A 22701-nucleotide genomic window follows, 5' to 3' on the forward strand; every position below is an offset into this window, starting at 1 on the left:
TCACCATGGTATCATGCATTGAGATTGAACCTGAAACCATATAGCAGCAAAATAAACTTAATATAAGCTATATCTAATGTCAACTTAATTATAATTAGGCAGGTACAAAAAAACAGTGCTGGTTACCATCAAGTCCTCAGGTGTTATTGGACCTGACCCTGCACTGCTGATTTCCTCTGTAAAATCAGGATAATTGCAGCCCATCTGAGGGATGAGCCTCATGAGGTGGGGTGGCCGCTACAGGAAATGTCGCTGGCCATTCTCTGCAACAACACCATTGCAGTTGTGTTCATAGAGCACAGGTGAACATGCCATTTGTTCTGGGGTGTACTCACCACAATCTATTGCTGCTTAATCTCTGCTTTTTTTTGTTTTGTTTGTAATTAAATCAAGATTCAATTTTTATGTAAATAAAACATCTAAAAATAAAAAAGTAATCTGTGATAAGAAATCAGTGTATTGTGGATTACATAGGCTAAAGATCTGGTAATGACATGTGACAGTAAGAGGAACTGATAGTGAGTTTACTGCCTCTGTGTGTGTGTGTGTGTGTGTGTATGAGAGAGAGACAGACAGACAGACAGATAGTGAGAGACAGACAGACAGATAGTGAGAGACAGACAGACAGATAGTGAGAGACAGACAGACAGATAGTGAGAGACAGACAGACAGATAGTGAGAGACAGACAGACAGATAGTGAGAGACAGACAGACAGACAGATAGTGAGAGACAGACAGACAGACAGATAGTGAGAGACAGACAGACAGACAGATAGTGAGAGACAGACAGACAGACAGATAGTGAGAGACAGACAGACAGACAGATAGTGAGAGACAGACAGACAGACAGATAGTGAGAGACAGACAGACAGACAGATAGTGAGAGACAGACAGACAGACAGATAGTGAGAGACAGACAGACAGACAGATAGTGAGAGACAGACAGACAGACAGATAGTGAGAGACAGACAGACAGATAGTGAGAGACAGACAGACAGATAGTGAGAGACAGACAGACAGATAGTGAGAGACAGACAGACAGATAGTGAGAGACAGACAGACAGATAGTGAGAGACAGACAGACAGATAGTGAGAGACAGACAGACAGATAGTGAGAGACAGACAGACAGATAGTGAGAGACAGACAGACAGATAGTGAGAGACAGACAGACAGATAGTGAGAGACAGACAGACAGATAGTGAGAGACAGACAGACAGATAGTGAGAGACAGACAGACAGATAGTGAGAGACAGACAGACAGATAGTGAGAGACAGACAGACAGATAGTGAGAGACAGACAGACAGATAGTGAGAGACAGACAGACAGATAGTGAGAGACAGACAGACAGATAGTGAGAGACAGACAGACAGATAGTGAGAGACAGACAGACAGATAGTGAGAGACAGACAGACAGATAGTGAGAGACAGACAGACAGATAGTGAGAGACAGACAGACAGATAGTGAGAGACAGACAGACAGATAGTGAGAGACAGACAGACAGATAGTGAGAGACAGACAGACAGATAGTGAGAGACAGACAGACAGATAGTGAGAGACAGACAGACAGATAGTGAGAGACAGACAGACAGATAGTGAGAGACAGACAGACAGATAGTGAGAGACAGACAGACAGATAGTGAGAGACAGACAGACAGATAGTGAGAGACAGACAGACAGATAGTGAGAGACAGACAGACAGATAGTGAGAGACAGACAGACAGATAGTGAGAGACAGACAGACAGATAGTGAGAGACAGACAGACAGATAGTGAGAGACAGACAGACAGATAGTGAGAGACAGACAGACAGATAGTGAGAGACAGACAGACAGATAGTGAGAGACAGACAGACAGTGGAGAGGAAGAAAGCAAAACATTTGTAATGGATTTAAACACCAGACTACATGCTGTCTGCAATATTACCTGTATATTATTATGTATTTTGTTAACACCAGCTCAATGATATTTTTGTTCAGTACTAAAGAAACAGCCAACTTGCTCTCTTAACGAAGGTCAAGGTTTTATTTAAACAAAATAAAACAGTCTGAGAGGCAAATAGGAAAACTTCAGTGGTTTCTTAAAAAGCTACCAAAAATGAATTCAAATCAAAATTTCCAACCATCATAATTATTTCATACAAGCAGTGGTTGTTCACTGGTGAACTATTTACCTTGCTAGGAACCAAGTGTGGTTTGGCAATAGGAATGGTATGTGGCCATAGAAAATCTGCCTCAACAAATTCTTTCTGACCCGTGTATGTGTGGAAAAGTGGACTTCAAAAACAATGGTGATGGTGATATTTATGAGGAGAGGGGTAAGTTTAAAACAAGGTTGTGGAGTTGGAGTCAGAAACAATTGACGGGTAGCTGGAGTCAGAAGTCAGTATAGTTTTACCGACTCCAACTCACATCTTTATTCTTTAACATAAACCAGTTATAACATATAGGCCTACTCAAACATATGCATTATGAGATATGTAGACCACAATCACTTAATTACATAAAGAGGAGTCGGAAGTGCCAATAGTAGAGGAGCCAGAGTCGAAATTTTTTTTGTTTTGATTCCACAGCTCTGATTTTTAATATTGGCCCAGTGCTAAACTGGTACTTATTTTATCAACCCCAAAGGAATGAAAAGTAAAGTCAATCACAGTAGCACATAAACTCCAAATTAAAGAACCAGAAAAAATGCCATTTTGTCCAACAAGCTGGCAATTCTGCCAACTCGCTGCCTTAATAATAATAATCCTTTCTACTGAAGGCAAAAGGCCTGAAATTTTAGAGGAAGAGCTAGTCATTTACATTGACCCACAATGTTCGATTGATACTCATTTTATCGACCCTGAAAAGTTGAAATGCTAAGTCAGCTACAGCTGAATTTTGAGCCCAAAATGTAAAGATGGATGAAGAGCTGCTGAGCATTCTCTCCGACTTGCTAATAATTCTAACAGCTCAGCACCTTAACAACAACAACAACAACAACAACAACAACAACATCATTTAGCATCCATTTTCCATGCTGGCATGGGTTAGACAATTTGAGCAGAGCTGGTAAGCCAGAGAGCTGCACCAGGCTCCAGTCTGATTTGGCTTGGCTTCTACAGCTGGATGCCCTTCTTAATACCAACCACTCCAAGAATGTAGTGGCCACTGACACTAGCCACAATGAAAATTAACAAGGCCATATCAACAGGGGAAAATGAAAATTTGTTGAAGTCAGTAAAATGTTTAAAAACATTTACCACTACAATGTTTTGAGATTTAATCACTCCCAACAATATTGTGACTTTATTATGATTGCTAATCTCAAAATCTTCATCAACGAAACAAGATAGACTAATTACATGGTTGCTTGACCTTTCTTCAAATAACAACCAAATCTCTCAAATCACAGCCTAGCATTGAAAAATATAAAATACAAGTTGGATAATGGGGTCATATGGTGCATGTACATTATCATCATTTAATGTCCACTTTCCATGTTGGCATGGGTTGGACGGTTTGACATGAAGCTGGCTAGCAGGGAGCTACCCAGACTCCAACTGTCTGATGTGACATGGTTTCCACAGCTAGATTCCCTTCCTAACACCAACCCCTTAACAGTGTGCTGGGTGTTTTTTACGTGCCACCAGCACAGATGCGTTAACGCAGCACCAACATGGGTGCTTTTTAAGCAGCACCAGCACCTGAAAGGACAAGCCTATGAAAGAAAAAATCAGATGGTTACTGATGGAATGCCTGTGACCATGGCTCTGTTCAATCTAGTTTAACCTGGAGTTAAAGAGTGACAACAACAAAGTCATTGACCTCAGTTGCTGAACTTTTGATAAATAAAAATCACCAATTGAAAAATTCATAAAGACTACCAAATCTCAACCCTGATTAAGCTTATCTGATCAACTTAATAATTTGATATGTAATACTAAGACAGGTTTTGCTTGAATTATTTATTGAGATTATCCTACTTTATGCTATTTTCTGTTAGTTTTTTTTTAATGTCCACATTTAAAGCTTTATTGCAGTTGGTTACACTTACTGCCAGCTAATTACAATAGTTCTTTCTACTGGTAACTCATGGTAAATCAAATAGTTCAGAACTTTTTTTAACTTTATCAACTCATTAGTTTCAAATTTTGGCACAAAGCCAGCAATTCCAGGGAAGGAGGTAAGCTGATCACATTGACCTCAGTGCTCAACAGGTATTTATTTTATTGACCCCAAGAAGATGAAAGACAAAATTGATCTTGGCAGAATTTGAACTCAGAACATAAAGGTAGACAAAATGCCACTAAACATTCTACCAGCTTGCCGCCTTACCTTTATCAATTCATTAGTAATACTCTTGATAAAGTGATAACCATCTTTATTATAAGGCCAATGAGGGAACATCCACATGGTCACCCAACCTGCTAAAAAGAGCAACCAATACCCTCTCAGATCGCAAGTTGCTAACTTGAAGACAGGAAAACATTAAATCATTTAGTTCTAGAGCTGTATCAATCTCACCAGAATTGAGGCCTTATGAACGTCATGCACATAGCCCCTTCCTTCATACCAAACAAATAACACTAATCCTTTCTACTATATGCACAAGGCCTGGAATTTTGTGAGAGGAGGCTGGTCGATTACATTGACCCGTGCTCAACTGGTACTTGTTTTATCAACTCCAGTCGATCTCAGTAGAATCTGAACTCAGCAGGCTAACCAAAGCCTTGTGAATGGGCTGATAGATAACTGACACTCCATCAGTTATGACAAGGGTTCCAGTTGATCCAATCAACAGAACTGCCTGCTTGTGAAATTAATGTGGAAGTGGCTGAGCACTCCACAGACGCACATGCCCTTAACCCTTTCGTTACCAACCCGGCTGAAACTGGCTCTGAGTACAAATGTCTTGTTTTCATAAGTTTTGAATTAAAATCTTCCACCAAATCTTAGTCACAATTTATGTTCCTAACACTATATTAATGATACCTAAGTTATTTTACTAAATTCTTTGTTATCATCATCATCATCATCATCATCGTTTAACGTCCGCTTTCCATGCTAGCATGGGTTGGACGATTTGACTGAGGACTGGTGAAACCGGATGGCAACACCAGGCTCCAGTCTGATTTGGCAGAGTTTCTACAGCTGGATGCCCTTCCTAACGCCAACCACTCAGAGAGTGTAGTGGGTGCTTTTACGTGTCACCCACACGAAAACGGCCACGCTCGAAATGGTGTCTTTTATGTGCCACCCGCACAAGCCAGTCCAGGGCACTGGCAACGATCTCGCTCGAAAATCCTACGGGAGCCAGTCAGGCGGTACTGGCAACGGCCACGCTCAAAATGGTGCATCTCATGTGCCACCCGCACAAGAACCAGTCCAGGGGCACTGGCAACGATCTTACTTGGCTTGCCGGGTCTTCTCACGCACAGCCCATTTCCAAAGGTCTCGGTCCGTAGTCATCGCCTCGGTGAGGCCCAATGTACGAAGGTCTTGCCTCACCACCTCAGCCCAGGTCTTCCTGGGCCTACCTCTTCCACGGGTTCCCTCAACTGTTAGGGTGTGGCACTTTTTCACGCAGCTATCCTCCTCCATTCTCACCACATGTCCATACCAGCGCAATCGTCTCTCTTGCACGCCACAACTGATGCTTCTAATGTTCAGCTTTTCTCTCAAGATACTTACACTCTGACGGGTATTCACATTGACATTACACATCCAACGGAGCATACTGGCTTCATTCCTTGCGAGCTTACGTATGTCCTCAGCAGTTACAGCCCATGTTTCACTGCCATGTAGCATGGCTGTTCGTACGCATGCGTCAATTGAAAGAAACAGAGCATCTCAAAATAAATACAGAAACAAAAGCTTAACATAATTCTCAGGGAGATTCGGCGTGACACAGGATGTGCCAAGGCTGGCCCTTTGAAATACAGGGACTGGACATTGTAGCCAGCTGAGTGGACTGGAGCAACATTAGATTCCTTGGAAGAAAATGCTCTTAGCTTAGTTTTTCCTTGGGGCTGGCCAGATTGGAGCAATATCGAGAATAACCAGCCGAAATTGCAAGGATAATCTGGATCTCGACTGAAGAGAGAAAACTCCGAATGAACTGTCCATGTTTTCTTTGTATCATCTATCTGTATATTTTGTGCCTTCCTTGTATCACCTAACTGTCTGGATGTTTTGCGTTCTTGTCCCATTCTGTATTATATATATATATATATATATATATATATATATAGCGGCGTACGTACACCTGTCTCTTATATTTTAGATATATATATATATATATATAGCGGCGTACGTACACCTGTCTCATATTATATATATATATATATATATATATATATATATATATTCCTCTGTCTCTCTATCTCTCTCTGCATATATATATATATATATGAGCGTTGGACCTCACTGAGGCAAAGTGGCTTAGTTCCTTTCGAGTGATGGGCCTCACTGAGGCAATGACCAAAACTTTTGGCATTTTGTCGTGCTTGAGAGGACCCATCAAGCCAAGCAAAATTGCAGTCATGGAATATACTGGTGTTATGCAAATGGCACCCGTGCTGGTGGCACGTAAAAGCACCCATTACACTCTCAGAGTGGTTGGCGTTAGGAAGGGCATCCAGCCATAGAAAACCATGCCAAATCAGACTAGAGTCTGGCGCAGCCTTCCAGCCCCAGTCAAACCGTGCAACCCATGCCAGCATGGACAACGGATGTTAAATGATAATGATGATGATGATAGTTAATAAAAAAACATATATCGGAAAGAAGTACATTAACAAATAGAGCAGTAATTATTACAAAATTTTATATAGAGTTACCAAGGTTTCGTGCCCACAAAGCAAAGCCTTGTGGACAGCTTGTCAGACTATCAGATGCACAGGCACTTTATCACTAATTATGTCACTTTCCAGCTATGATTTCAGTAAGTATTGGTTACTCTTTCTAGCAGGTTGGATGACTATGTGGATGTTCCCTCATTGGCTTCTTAACAGTGACAATTATGCCTTTATCAAGAGTATTAAAGTAACTATGAGTGGATAAAGTTGAAGTTCTGAACTATTTGATTTACCATGAGTTACCAATAGAGAGAACTATTTTAATTAGCTGGCAATAAGTGTTACCAACTGCAATAAAGCTTTAAATGTGATCATTAAAAAAAACTAACAGAAAGTAGCATAAAGTAGGATAATCCCAATAAATAATTAAAACAAAACCTGTCTTAGTATTACATATCAAATTATTAAGTTGATCAGATAAGCTTAATCAGGGTTGAGATTTGGTAGTCTTAATGAATTTTTCAATTGGTGATTGTTGTTTATCAAGAGTTTCATTGACTCAGGTCAATGACTTGTTGATGCTATTTAACTCCAGGTTAAACCTGTGATTATAAATAACACAAGACCACATTATCCAATGAATCTCTTTGGGATGAAAGTTCAAATTATTTGATTACTACAAAGTGTTTTCTATATCGAGAGTCTATATCGCATCTGTTTACTCTCTCTCTCTCTATTGCACGCGCGCGCACACACGCGCACGCACGCGCACGCGCGCACGCACCCACACCCACACACCCACACACACACACACACACACACACACAACAGGTTTCTTTCAGTTCATATCTACCAAATCCACTCCCAAAACGTTGGTCAGCCTGAGGCTATAGAAGAAAACACTTGTCAAAGATGCTATACAGTGGTACTGAACCCAGAACCATGTGGTCGGAAAACAAGTTTCCTACCATACAGCAACACCTGCACCTATTTTATTATTTATTACCAAATGGTTCTCCATTGTTTTTGACTTCATAATTTTAATACTTTGAGTGGAAAATATATATATCTGTGTGGAAATATATTTGAATTCACTTTATGTTAGCGTTGTAACAACCAATGAGGTTTTCCACTACCTCAGACTGAAATTTTTTTTTAACCATCACTAAGAAAGTGAAGTGCAAATTTCTGAAAGAATAAGCAAAGATATCTTTAAGCTGGTGTTAAAATATACATTATATTGCAGTCAAGTTACAAATGTTTTGATTTCCATCCCTCTTGTACATATGCTATATCAGTAAACATTATATATATATATATATATATATATATATATCACTCACACACCTATTGCTGCTTGGATAATAGAGTTATAATGCAACATGGGTATAAGGGTGGAATGTTATCTAAACACCAAGTCTGAAATATCTGGTTAAGTGTACTGCATTAATCCATACTACTGAAAATATATAAAAGGGGGACGGACAGACACACACACAGACACACACACAGACACACACACACAGACACACACACACAGAGACACACACACAGACACACACACACACACGCAACATCATTTAACATCCATCTTCCATGCTACCATGGGTTGTATGGTTTCACAGAATATTTTGAGAAGATAGCAGATATGGGGGAGAGTTAAAGATGAGGTATGGCAGTCTCAAGATGTAACTCAAGAGAGGGAAAGATAACTGGGGACACAAGAAGGGGTGATCAGTGGAAAATAATTGGGAAGGGATGATATTGAGAATAAGGAATGGATTTAGAAAGGAAGTAATTCCAGAGAGGGTGAAAGGTAGTTGGTTGCACAAAGAGGGATGGAATAGGTGCAGATTCTGCTCTCATATGATTACAACAGGTGAATAGTGCTGTAGTTAGAGGGGGGGGTGGAGTGATGGATGTTAGGAATATGAGAGAGGTCAGGAAGGCTTAGCAGGGAGAGGTTGGGTGCAGTGAGCAGAGAACAGTGAAACAAAATACAAACACAAGCATAGTGCTTTGAGAACCACACTTTCACTGTGACACACACACACACACACACACACACACGTAGGTATGTATGTATGTATGTATGTATGTATGTATGTATACACACATATTTTAACATTGTATGTCTATAAGAGATGCTATTTTAAAATGAATACTGTAGTTTATTAGGCTTTCAAATATGTGTCTGCTTTAAGTATGATACACAGATTACTATTCCAAACTAATACTGCTTCTGTCACACACAAATGGTTTTGCACATTACACACACAAACACACTCATAAATAGAAAGACAAGTGTGCATGTCCAAATTTCTGAAAAGACACTGTAAACATGTCAACAGAAATGAAGACCCACAAAAGAATTATATTTATACTATTCTCCATAGAGTAACATTTATATTAATTATAAGATCAGAGCTGACAATCTGAAAATCTATAGTATTTTAGGGTAACATTTAGAGTAAGAGAACTATTGACTAACTAAATACTATTAAAATTACACAGAGTAGGCTACATTGCTAAATAAGTTTTAAGAAAAAATAAGCTACAAAGGAAATTTATCTAAACATATCATATTTTGGATGCAAAGTGATATTAAGGAAAATATCACCATAACTATCACTACGAATAGACAGGAATTTAGAACTAATAGGAATGGTGTAAATCTATATTAAAAAAAAATGTTATTTATATATATATATATATATATATATATATATATATAGGACTATATTTTGAGAAGTTAATTCAGCTGGGTGCTATATAAGTTTCTGTAAACATAAGAAAAAGTATATATGGATATGATTGTATAAAGTGAGAGAGAGAGAGAGAAAGTGAGAGAGAGAGAGAGAAAGTGAGAGAGAGAGAGAGAAAGTGAGAGAGAGAGAGAAAGTGAGAGAGAGAGAGAAAGTGAGAGAGAGAGAGAAAGTGAGAGAGAGAGAGAGTGAGTGAATTCTAAGCTTCAAAATATAAATCAATACCAACAGATATGCACATATAAGCATATATATATAAAATATGCTTACAAATGTAAATATATACAAAAATATATGCATATATATATATATATATATATATATATATATATACTGATGCATACAAGCATATGTACACGTGGTGATGCAAAAAAATACACATACAAATGCATTTATCGACAAAGATGCCTGCACATCAAGTATAGAATATGTGAGCAAGTGAGTTTATGTTAACAGAAAAATAGACTTTTTTTATGCATTACATTTGTATACATGCACATATAAAAAAAAAATGATGCACACATACAAATGTAAACTTACATACATATCACTATTTTACAAATACATGGATATAAGTTCATCGTATGTACGTATATGAAAATAAAACTCATGAAATGATACGTATATACAGAGAAAAGAATAAAATATATAAAAAATGAAACAGGTAAGCTAATATGAAACCTGGTTGACATTTACATATAGAATGTACAGATAAATGCAAAGACCAATATCAAGTTACAGGATGATATGCAAGCTTATTTGTGTATATGTAATTATATAATAGTTGACAACATAAATATAACACTTTCATATCCAAATACAGGTTTACATGGAAGTTGACAATATTTTTGATTATTTGCCATATGTAATTCAGAAGAGGACATTAAATGCTGAATAAACAAATCCCGACACTCCTTCAACACCTTGTGACCAATCTGGAGATCAACAGCCCCCTCACTCCACTATAAGATCTGGATCTTCACTATTTAGCATTCACATTATTCTGTCAAATGCATTGCTTATTTATTCAAATCGTTTTGAATTGATCATGTATTATCTTGTAACTTCAAGATTTCAATGATGTGATTGTGTATTTTTAAAATGACACACTGTAGGGTAGGTGTGAAAGACCGGATCTGGTCAGTTTGAACATAAAACAGGTAGAATGTTTGGGCCGGATATGGCCGGTTTGAATGCAAAAGGGTTCAACACAAATGTTAAGTCAGTTCTACTTTATGGTTCAGAAACATCCTTAACATCAGGTGCCCAGAGGACGTCTCCAATGAACAACTGTGGGACAGGAGAAGACAAGCTCCAATTGAGACAGATATCAAGAAACAAAAATGGGGGTGGATAGGCCACATGCTACGAAAGCCTGCACCAAATGTCACCAAGCAGGCTCTTGACTGGAACCCACAAAGGAAATGAAAAGTGGACAAACCAAAACAGTCTTGGCACAAGAGTGTCGACGCAGAGGTGAGGGCAGCCAGAATGACGTGGGATGAGCCGAAGAGGATCCCCCAGAACCGCATCCATTGCAAAAAAATGTTGTTGTGGCTCTATGTTCTCCGCAGAATCAAGAGACCTAAGAAGAAGAATTGTCATATTCCATTCACACTTTTGTAAACGTATCTACCCATCCATCCTTTCTGATCCTCTGTCCCTATTCTCTCATAGTCACCTTGTGCTTTGAGGGTACAGCCTCATCATTTCTTTCTCTCCTACATTCTTCTGTCTATCATATTTTAACCTCTCATGGCATAAAGCCATCTACCTCTACACCACAGCCCACTCAGTTGAGGAGTCTTGTCTTGCAAATTACTTGGTGACCTCACTAGTGCTGGTGACATGAAAACAAAAGCGCACCAGTACATGCTGTAAATGGTAGGCATGAGGAGGGATATCCATCTGTAGAAATCATACCAAAGAAGATAGAGTTTGGCACAGTCCTCTGGCTCGTCAGCTCCTATCGAACTGTCCAACTCTTAGCAGCATGAAAAACAGATGTTAAACACTGACAGTGATGTTGAGATATATATATATATATATATATATATATATAAACTACATGCAACGGTTTCTACTTATATGGGAACTAGGGATTAATATCATAGTTTCAATTGTTAAACCATTAAAGACATGTACATAAGGAATACAGTAATAAAAGAATGAAGGGTAATGCAAGTGCATATTATTCCTTTATCATTCTAAAACAAATAAAGAATTTAACCAATTAAATATACTGACATTTAGAATCAATAAGAAAAGAAAGCATGTATTTTACAAGACATGGTTATCTACTCATAATTTGTAAGTCTTTATAATACTTTTAGAGTTTTAAAAGTTTAGTGTTGGTAAAAAGGAATTATTGCAGGATGTCTAATTTTAGTTTAGAGAATAAAATCTCGTATAACTCATCAGTGCAGGTTTATTCATGTTTTGGTATGGTTTTGTATGTGAGAAAATTTTTCAGAAGATATAGCGCTACAAGCTTTCAATTTCCAAAAATCTTCAGACAAGGAAGTCATGTCTCGGGAAAAAGAGTTACTAAATAAATATGTGAAAGCTAAATCTATTTTTGAATGAGTTTGCAATTAATCTAATATATAAAAGAAAAACAGTATGAGAGTGTGAGAGGGAGCAATTGACAAGATATGGTAAGATTGAAGGTAGGGGGAGATGGGAAATATAAGTAGCACAAAGAACTATTTCTTTAACAAGATTTTATTGTTTTCACTATAGAGGGAATGTGCTTCTACAACATAAGTTGCAATTATTTGCTTTATTAGCAACAGGTATTTGATTCAGTTTTGCATAGTTGGAATTTGCTATAATTGGTGAGAAGTTATTGATGGTAGAGTAAATTTATGTGTTTTCATTTAGTACTTTGAAGTGATTGTGGCTACATTTTTGGAAAAGCTGAAAAAAGATCTTTGCTATAAAGGCTTAAATTTGTAGGCTGTACGGCAGATTGTACCATATTATGCTCCCTTTCCAATTTCTGTATGTGTGTGTCTATATATATATATATATATATATATACAAAATCAAACACACATACACAAGGTATGTATGTTGTTAGTTCATGGGTCAGCTGTGGTTTTTAGGCATAAGAGAATATATTCTCTATGTGCCTGGTGTTAAAAATACCCAAAAGTAATTCATAGTCAAGCGAGACACATAGGCCCCTTCTTGGAGTGACAGACATCAATGTTTTGTCATTGTTTTGACATCAATGCCACATACTGAACAAGGCCTGCCGCAAGCCATATTGTTAACCATGACTATATGCTAAATGGTTTAAACACCATCTGCTGGAATGTCCCAACATTTCATGTCATGGAAAAAATTCAAATATGAATTAGAAGCAGCTCAACACACATGTATGTATGTGAGTGAGTATAAAATCATTTCCATGCGCTTTCGATGTTATGGGTTAGCTAAGTCACCATGGTCAGAGCCACTCCCCACTGGGAGCTTCTGCCCTAAAGTCTAGGTTTTCATATATGTCATTTGACATGTTTTCTATGGCTGGATGCCCTTCCTAACACTAACTACTTTACAGAGTATAATTAGTGTTTTTTCATAGCACCAGCATTAAGAGAGGTAGACTTGTCCTCAGTGAGACAACTGGGGGGGAACCTTATAAACCCCTACACTATTCCTGCTTGTATAGCCAACCACTTAATAGGGTAAAGAGTAGAAGGAACAATGACATCGGGGAAGCTAGAAGTAGGTAATTGGAGAGAGAGAGAGAGAGAGAGAGAGAGAGAGAGCAATGACATGAGAAAGACCAGAATGAGTGAGAAAAACAAGTGTATGATCTGATAGGAGGTATGTAGGGGTGGAGTCAGGTAGAGAGAGATTAACAATGGCAAAAGTGGAAGATTTTTTATAATATATCAACATCATCATTTAACACTTGTCTTCCATGCTGGCATAGGTTGGACGATTTGACAGGAACAGTGTGTGTGTGTATGTGTGTGTGTGTGTGTATGCAAACACACAATCAAGAGTTGTGTACAAGAGAGAGGGCTGCACTGATATGGGCATGTGATGGTACATGGAGGATAACTGCTGCATAACGAAGTGCCAGGCACTCAAAGTTAGTGGAACCTGTGGAAGAAGGCACTACGACAACAGAAATATAAGAAATAGGTGCCTGTGTGGGAGGGAGGAAGGGTAGGGGTGTAATAAGTACTCAAAGAAGGATATGTACATTTGGTCACTGTAAAGCATGAAATGTGGTTGGCTAAATAAGCAGAGAAATTGTTGGGTTGTAAGGTCCCTCTAGCACTGATTCATCAGAGATTAACCTTTCTAGTATTGGTGCAACGAAAAAAAGCACCCAGCATACTCTGAAGTGGTTGGCAATAGGAAGAGCATCCAGCTGTAGAAACCAGGATTTAAAAGCAGTTACTCCCGACGGCAGGTGACTCAGATCTTGACCACCCGTCCAATGTATGCCACCACGAAAAGCTGATATAAAATGATGATGATATATACATATATACACACATATTTATAAACATGTAGGTATAACTTAGGTATATGCAGAGTGGCATAGATTCTCTGTGTGTGTGTGTGCGTGCAGAATCTATGCCAACGTGTATACGTTTGTACGTCTTAACACCTGCTAATACGCATCTGTTTATATTTAAATATACGTACGAAATCAGGTGGGTGTTTTTGTCAATGTTTATCGCAAAATTTTATATTTTAATCACATGCTTGTATATATATATATATATATATATATATATATATATATATACACACACACACACACACATACAAACATATATATATTTTTTTATTAGATAACCAAATGCATACACGTCCAACCCCTTTCACGTCTATCTCTCTCACACACAAATAGGCGAATCTATCGTAAACAACATTTACATATGCGTAAGAAGCAGTCGATAATTGACCTAAAAACGGCGGCAAAACAACACAGATTTAGGACAATCCACATCAATCGATACCTTAATGAAAACAACCTCCATATCTGCATGTTTACTACACTTATTGACACACGCACACATACATAATATGCATGTTCCCTTCGCTCCTTATTTTTCCCCCTTTATTTCTTCGTCCAGCTCGAACAAGAACGAAAGCGTTGGAGCTTAGCAAACAAGGAAGACGTAAATACAAAGGTAGGACTTCCAACTAATTAAAGAGTGACCCGGACAAGTAAATAAAGTGATAGGTAGATTACCAAACGAGAAGAGGTCCTTCACAGAATTATGAAATACCTTTCCTCAATGATTTTAAAAAGGTATTCAGTGGAAGATGGGGTTAAGTTTTTATATAATCATTGAAATATAGCAGCTAGATCTCCCACAAAATCACATTCTACCGTAAAAAAAAAAAAGACCAAATTAGATAATCTGATTAGGTCTGTGTATTGTGCCTACGAAAAAAATGGGATGGTCACGGACGGAATGCATTTGATCATATATTTTGATCGACCAGTTTACTTGGGCTTAAAAATAATAATAATAATAAAACGTTAACTCAACTGTAAACAAGTTTACATTTTGTTTCTAAACTAAATAAAGAGCAATTTAGAAATCTATAAGTGGGGTACTAAGAAATATATTAAAATGGAGTTAATAGGTATATATAAAATCAAAACATGTTTTCAGTAGTTTAGAGCAGAGTCCTTAGAAAACGGACAATTTGGTTGGGTTGACGTCTGCAAAAGAAATAAACTAGTTACAAAAAGGGTGGAGGGTATCACAAGAAGTAAAAACAATAAATAAATAAATAAATCCATATGCATTACGTGTCACTATTTTTATCGAATTGGCAGAATCGTTAGAACGTCGGACAAAAATGTCTTGCGGTATCGCTTCCGGCTCTTTACGTTCCTTGTTCAAATCCCACCGAGGCCAACTTTGCTTTCACTCTTTCGGTATCGATAAAATAAAGTACCAATGAAATACTGGGTCGATGGTATCGACTAAGACTTGCCCCTTGAAAATTGCTAGCCTTGTGCCTAAATTAGAAATTATTACCAAGGCAACGAGCTGGCAGAATCGTGAGGACGCCGGACAAAATGCTTAGCGGCATTTCGTCCGTCTTTATGTTCTCAGTTCAAATTCCGCTGAGGTCGACTTTGCTTTTCATCCTTTTGCGGTCGATGAAATAAGTACCAGTTGAACATTGGTAATCGACTAGCCCCACTTCCCCCAATATTTCAGGCCTTGTGCCTATAGTAGAAAGGATTAAGGCAGCTTGAACCGTCAGAAAAAATGCTTTGCGATATTTCTCATGGCTCTTTACGATCTGGGTTCAAATCCCACCGGAGTCAATGTACAGGAATTGATAGTGTTAACAACTCACGCCTCGCCTCAAAATTGCCTAACTTAGAAACTATTAATATTATTGGATATATTTAATTTATTCAATATGATCAGTATATAAGAAATAAAATTTGTATAACAATGAAGTTCGTGCTTACTGTATGGTGGAAACAGATAATGCACAATTAAATACTTAAGTTGACAAGAGTGTTTGCAAACTCAGCAACTTATACCTGTCGCTTGCCAACTTCGTCTAAAATTAAACTCGTCTTCTACATGACTGCGACGTACAAAGTTTCAACTAAACAAATAGATCAAGACTTCTCACAGAAGTTTCATTACATGAAATATATAGATGACTAACATCAAATATGAATAGAAGTTTAAGTTTACCAAACTAACTGTTTTTCGATCAATGTTATAAAATAATAACAGAAAACATTTTTTTTTATATATAGGCAAAAATGTCCCAGATTTTTAAGAACGTCTCATAAACACGAATTCTGTTAAGTGAAAGAAAATCTTTATCTGTAAATATTAACTTTCGTTATATAATAAATAAGGTGCGTTGTAGAAGTGTTATGTCGTTGAGCTGAGCCTGAGTTCAATTCCCAATTACAGCTGTTAACCATGAACGTCACACAATCTACCAGGTTCTCCATATACACCAGAAATCCTTATTTCTATAAAAGACATCAACATACTAATTAAATAACAACGATAATATGAATATCAAGTTGGTTATGAAATCCGACATCAGATAACAATAACAGTTTATTCTAGTGAAGAACTTGGCTGGTACGGTGATGTTTGACTGCAGGCGATTTACAAGACAAGCTGCTGAAAACGAACCGAGCCAAAAACAAGCCAGCTAAGCAAGAATGAATGTATTAAAGTCTATCATAATAATTCTTCCAATAACTTCCAACCTCAAATTATCGACAGCAGATGCCAGCCACCCTGCCACACGTGGCTAGTATCATCAGTACACCCGATTATATAACACGAGGTTTTATAGTTTTACAATAGACATGTCTAGTGTATGTCTGTGTCTTGCAAGAAAAACGGACAATAATTCCTACGTAAGCAGAACGGTGATGGACGATGGTTGGTTCAGTGATCGCCTGTAGCCATTCAAGAGGCTGAACCAAAATCATTTACGCTTAACATCATAAGTATTTCTTATATTTCATCAGAAACGAGAACCCAAAAATTATTATTTCTTATGATTAGGCAAAATACCAACTTTTGATGGTGTATGCAGAAAATAGTCGGTTGGCTTGACCTATGATATTACTGGTACATATTTCATCTCGCTTTGGTGGACAAAGGGTTACATTTGAACTCAAAACCTAAAAGGATTAAATACTATCATTAATTTAAACATACATTTTACCATATCTGTCATAACCAATCGTCGGACAGTTCAAAAGTCCAACAATGTTAACAATTTTTTTTTGATTATTCGAGGACATTTTTGGGGAGAGAGAAGAGGAGTACGGTCGATGGAATATTGTTAAGTGCACCCATATCATCGAACACCCAAGATGAAAAGCAAAGCCGTCCCCATGGGAATTTTAATCCAGAAGTCATTTACAGAACAAAGCACCGTAAAATGTTTAGGTACCTCTAAATTGTCTCCACCAATTCTACACCCTTAATAAAAATTAGTAACAAGTTAATCGTGAATCTTTCAATGATGCAACAGAAGTTAATTAACAATGGTCAAATGTGTATACAGATAGATATATAAAAGTCTCACCATGATATCGATCCGATGGTAATTTGTCAGCTTCAGTTAAGCTAACTAATGTGTAAGCGTAGAATAAAAGTATGGACAAAATGAAGGTTACGGACGAAGTATGTGAAAAATGTTGTAAGCCGGACAGACAAAAAAATCTGAGGCTGTGTTTAGTCGTTTGGTACTCAGTGGTCCTTTCATGGAGCTCAATATAAGGACAGCCATACGTTGTTGGCCGCATGTTAGGCAGAGCCGGTAATAGAAGTTCAGAAGAATATGCTGGACTGTTTTCATCAAAGCTGTTGTCCTGGTAATTGTGGTTGTTTTTGTGGTACATTTTTGGGAAAGGCTAACTCGGCTGGAAACCGTTTCAAGGCTACACAAAGTTGTGACAAAACATTTGACAGCCACGAGACGGCTGTGTGGAGCAAATAGAATCTTGTTCACTTCAATAAACAGCAACGAGAAGTGGTGGAAAATAGGTAAACATTAGTGAACACAGGTGTTCAACTTAGATGTATATAATATATACATGTATCAAATTAAATTAATGAAATACACGGACGGGTGATGGCAGAGGTTTTTGTGTAGCTGTGATGTGCTTTCTCTTCTAATTAAGCGTTTGTAAATTTTACTTACGAAGACAAAATGCTTCGTTCTATGTTTTTGCAGCTTTGTTCACAACAAACTGGACTCAAAAACACAGTTCGAATGACGAGCATTGAGAATTCGTAGATCCATAATGATTCTAGCAGTTAACAGGATTATTTAAGGTCCATGACGGACGGTAGTAGAACGAATAAACGGGACGGGGCTGGCAACTGTAGTGTTATTGACGTCGAACTTATACTATAAAATGTGTATATATGCGTGCGTATTTGTATGTGTGTGTATAAGCATGTGTATCTACGTATATATGTATACGCGTATGTCTTTATGTGAGTGTGTATATGCGTATGTATTTATGTTATGTGTGCGTTTTACGAAATTTTATCAATGGCGGACTTGTGACATGCGCAGTGATACTCAGCTGCTGCTACACACACACACATACACACACACAAGTTGTTTGTCTCAAATCTCCAAGACTTACTCATTCTTTCAATCATTTCTTCATTTCCCTTGCTTTTGTTTTTCTCTCAGTTCTCCCCATCCAACTCTATTCCGTTTCTCTGCTTCGTAAAATGTTTTACATTTTTTTTTATTACTAGTTTTAATTTTATTATTATTCTTTCACTTTTATTACCTTTTCATAACAATTTTTCTCTCGTCTAATTTGTTTAGCCCTTGATTCCTATTATTGTTTTCTTAAAACCCCTCCCTTCCTTTCATTTTCACGCTAATTCTACACCTAGTTTCTCTATCTATCTATCTATCTCATGTACACACACATATATAAATATATATTTATATATATATATAGTTTTCTTTATGCATTGTTTTCCTTTCTCCCTATTCCTTTCAATAAAAGGAATATGTTTTCGTTCCATATATCCTTATTTTCTCTTCACTTTTTTTTTTTTTTTGCCCTTAATCAGTTTCTTCACTGTAAACAACATCTTCCTCCCTCGTTCCATTTTACTCTATCTATTTCTCCTCCACCTTACTCTTTTCTCTGACTCTTTCGTTTTACACTTCCTCCTTCTCTGCCTTTTTCTGTCTCACTCTGTCTTTCTCTCTCTCTCTCTCTCTCTCTCTCGCTATCCCTTTTCTTCACTTGCTGTGACTGTCTCTTTCTCACTACTATCGCCATTCTTTCTAACCTTTCTTTATGTCTTCAATTTTTAGTTTCTCTCTCTAAGACACTAATATTTCTCTTTCCTTCAATATTCACATGTCTCTTCTCTCTCTCTCTCTCTATATATATATATATATGAAGAGAGAGAGAGCGGGGAGGGTGAGTTGATTGCCTTAGCACACAAGGCCACCAAATTATAGGGCAAGGTAACGAGATGGTGTATCATTCATGCCTTTCTTAAAATTAAGGCTAGATGAAGGTTCTATGTGAGTGCGTGTGCGTGATTGTATATTTATGTGTGTAATAACTGGTTGTTTTTTTTTTACTTCTTCTACAGCCACGTTTTCAACCACTCCGTTGTTCCTCCTCCCACTCATACTATTACTTGTCTGTTACACTAGTTGTTTACACACATTCTGTTCGACTTGAACTGCAACGATGTAAAGAAAGAAAGGAAGAAAAAAATAGTTTGCCATGAGTTATTACATAGACATTCTAGTTATGTTCAGTTATTTTTACATTCAGTCATTGACATCATCACTACCACTACCATCATCATTGTCAGTATTATTATTGTTTTTCGTTATTATACGAGTAGTTAACGAAAGCAACCATTATTACAGTCAAATGAAATTACATCCTTATTAATTATTATCCAAGTATTCTAATCTTATAATTATCATTATCTTCAAGTTGCTTCGTTCACCTTTACAATAATAAAAAAAAACAGCTTCCATTATGTTTGCCATTTCTGATATAACCAACCAGTTAAAATGACAGCCAACGATGGCTATAAACCCAGAAATGACCATCCAAACAACAGCCTATTTTCAAGCCAGCTAATGTTTCCCACTGACTGAGACAGGAATCTATAAATATTTATGAAAACAGTTATAAACAGTAAGGTCATTCCTGTCTGTTTCTACTGGAAAACAACCTAGCTGATCTTTGTAGTCACATCTGTCAAGATAGTTCTGGAGTAACAATGAGTTGGCACATAAGCAAGTTCATGAGAAACTGTCACATGCTTGTGTGTCAAACGTATTAATACGGGATTTTTTTGGTTAGGCACAAGGTTACTTTTCAGAGGAGGGGATTGTTGATTGAATTGTATGGACTGTCGTGGGATATATATATATATATAACAACATTTATCCAATCATGATCTGAACTCAAAATCTTGAATGAAGACAATAATACGTTTAGTCTTAAATTTACTGTTGCTCGCTATTTCTGTTACATCTGTGTGGACACTCTACCTACTTGAAATAACAGCCAAATCTCCCTCAAAATACACCTTACAATGTTCTAAAGGAAGAAAAGATACACTGGACATTATGCTGGATATTCAAAAAGGCATGATGAACAAGGCTGAAAAGTTTTCTTTTATCATCTTCATCTTCTGGTTGAGCTTGCTGAGACATTTTTAAACTGTACACATCATCCATCTCAATCCCGCATTAATTAAAGGGAGTCTTCAGAGTGGCATCCAGGGCCTCCAGCAAGTTGATCTGTATACATTGTGTTTGGACAACCTGCTCAAGTATGACAATACTTTATTATCCATAACAGTAGGTCACTTGCCAGCCCTTGTGTGGCTCAGCTGCAATGTCCCACAAGTATCTTTCCTTTATAATGGTTGAAATAGGCAGGAGATCTCCATACAGCTGGATGTTGTCTGGAAATCAACCATCAGACAATCTTAAGAAGTTTTTCCATGCAACAATAGTGTCAGTCCTTTTATATGAAGCAACAACCTGGACATTTACTGAAAAACTGGAATCCAAACTAGATGGAAATTACACTCAAATATTAAGAGCTGTCTTAAATGTATCTTGAAGAACCCTTTTATCATAGGTCTCTTCAATCAAGGCTGATCTGTTACTAAACAATAACTCATCAGCCATGTTTCTTTTAATTAATAAAGCATTAACACATTGTTTTCCATAATCTATCTCTGAGAACATTTATAGCAAATATGAAATGATGAAATGAATTCAACTGTTATAGATTTACCTTAGTCAAAGTTTAATTGCAAATGACATTGCAATATTGGTTTCAATTTTTGACACAAGGTCAGCAATTTTGGAAAGGCTGTAAGTCAGTTACCTCAACCTCTATGCTCAATTGGTACTTATTTTATCAACCCCAAAAGGATGAAAGGCAAAGTCAACCTCAGTAGGATTTGAACTCAGAACAAAAAGACAGACAAAATGTTACGAAGCATTTTTCCCGGGATGTTAACAATTCTGCAAGCCTACCTCCCTAATACACTACACTATTAATTTGCATGATTTGCAATGTAGCTTTGAGTTCAGGCAATATGTCTTGTCCATAAATGTGAAACTAGCAACTGGTTGTTGTGGAAATTAAGATGAGAAATATTCTTAATGGTATTAGAATGAGCTTGGTGTTGCTAAAAAAGTAGTATTGGGACTCTAACCAAATTCATTCCCAAACAAGAATGAAGGTATCATGGTAAAAATTAACAAAAGGATCACTACTACTTATAGCCTTGCTTTCCATCTCTTACAGCAGATAATCATTATTATTTCAATGTCCACTGTTTCACGCTTGCTTGAGTCAGACAGAATTCATCGAGGAGATTTTTTGTGGCCAGATGCTATTCCTGTCGCCAACCCTCACCTGTTTCCAAGGAGAGAAATATTTTTCCATGGCTGGACATATTATCAAACAAGAATGGAAATGAATGATACCACTTGGATGACACTATCACTGCTTTACAACCATTGCAAAATGTCAAGACATTAAAACACACATATACATATACAATGGGCTTCTTTCAGTTTTGGACTACCAGATTCATTCACAAGAATTTCATTGGCCCAGGGCTATAGTAGAAGGCACTTACTTAAGATACTGCATTGTGGGACTGAATCTGAAACCATAGGAAGTGAACTTTTTAACAAAGCCAACTATGTCTGTTATAAATGTAAAACAGAATGAGAGCTATTCAGTTTTTGAAACAACTTTTGTTTCCTTCATGATTAATGAAAAAGAGCTTGACTCAGTTTCTGAACTACAACCCCTTCAATTACTTATACCATACTGACATAGGTTGGACGGTTTAGCAGGATCCTGTGAGCTGCAGGACTGTGTCATTTTTGTTTTCAATCTCATCTTTGGCATGGTTTCTATGGTTGGATGACCTTCCTAATATCAACAATTTTGTAGTGTGTAATAAATGTGTGTTTTTTTTTTTTTTTTCATGCCTTCAGCCCTAGTGAGGTTGCCAAGTAACTTGTAAGACAAGAAAAAACCCTTGACTGAATGAGGAGAGGTTATATTTGAGAGAGGGGCAGGTGGTTTTGTGCCAGACATTGAGAAGCTATGCATTTTCTC

The 22701-nt window shown here is 37.3% G+C and overlaps 1 protein-coding gene across 2 annotated transcripts in view; it reads right to left on the reverse strand.

Annotated features, from left to right (window-relative positions):
• LOC106881444 (uncharacterized) overlaps nucleotides 1–18453 on the reverse strand; it is a 46870-nt gene extending 28417 nt beyond the window's left edge. Inside the window, exon 1 of one of the 2 annotated variants that reach the window (XM_014931832.3) lies at nucleotides 17622–18453. In XM_014931832.3, coding sequence (XP_014787318.1) covers nucleotides 17622–17937 — 316 coding nt within the window. In that variant the 5' untranslated portion in view covers nucleotides 17938–18453. Of the gene's footprint in view, nucleotides 1–15339; nucleotides 17276–17621 lie in introns of those variants that run through there. The other variant, XM_089350451.1, reaches the window with a different exon arrangement.
• Nucleotides 18454–22701: the final 4248 nt, after the last annotated feature.

Source organism: Octopus bimaculoides, chromosome 4 (genome assembly GCF_046866305.1).
Source record: "Octopus bimaculoides isolate indiv1 chromosome 4, ASM4686630v1, whole genome shotgun sequence".
NCBI lineage: Eukaryota > Metazoa > Mollusca > Cephalopoda > Octopoda > Octopodidae > Octopus > Octopus bimaculoides.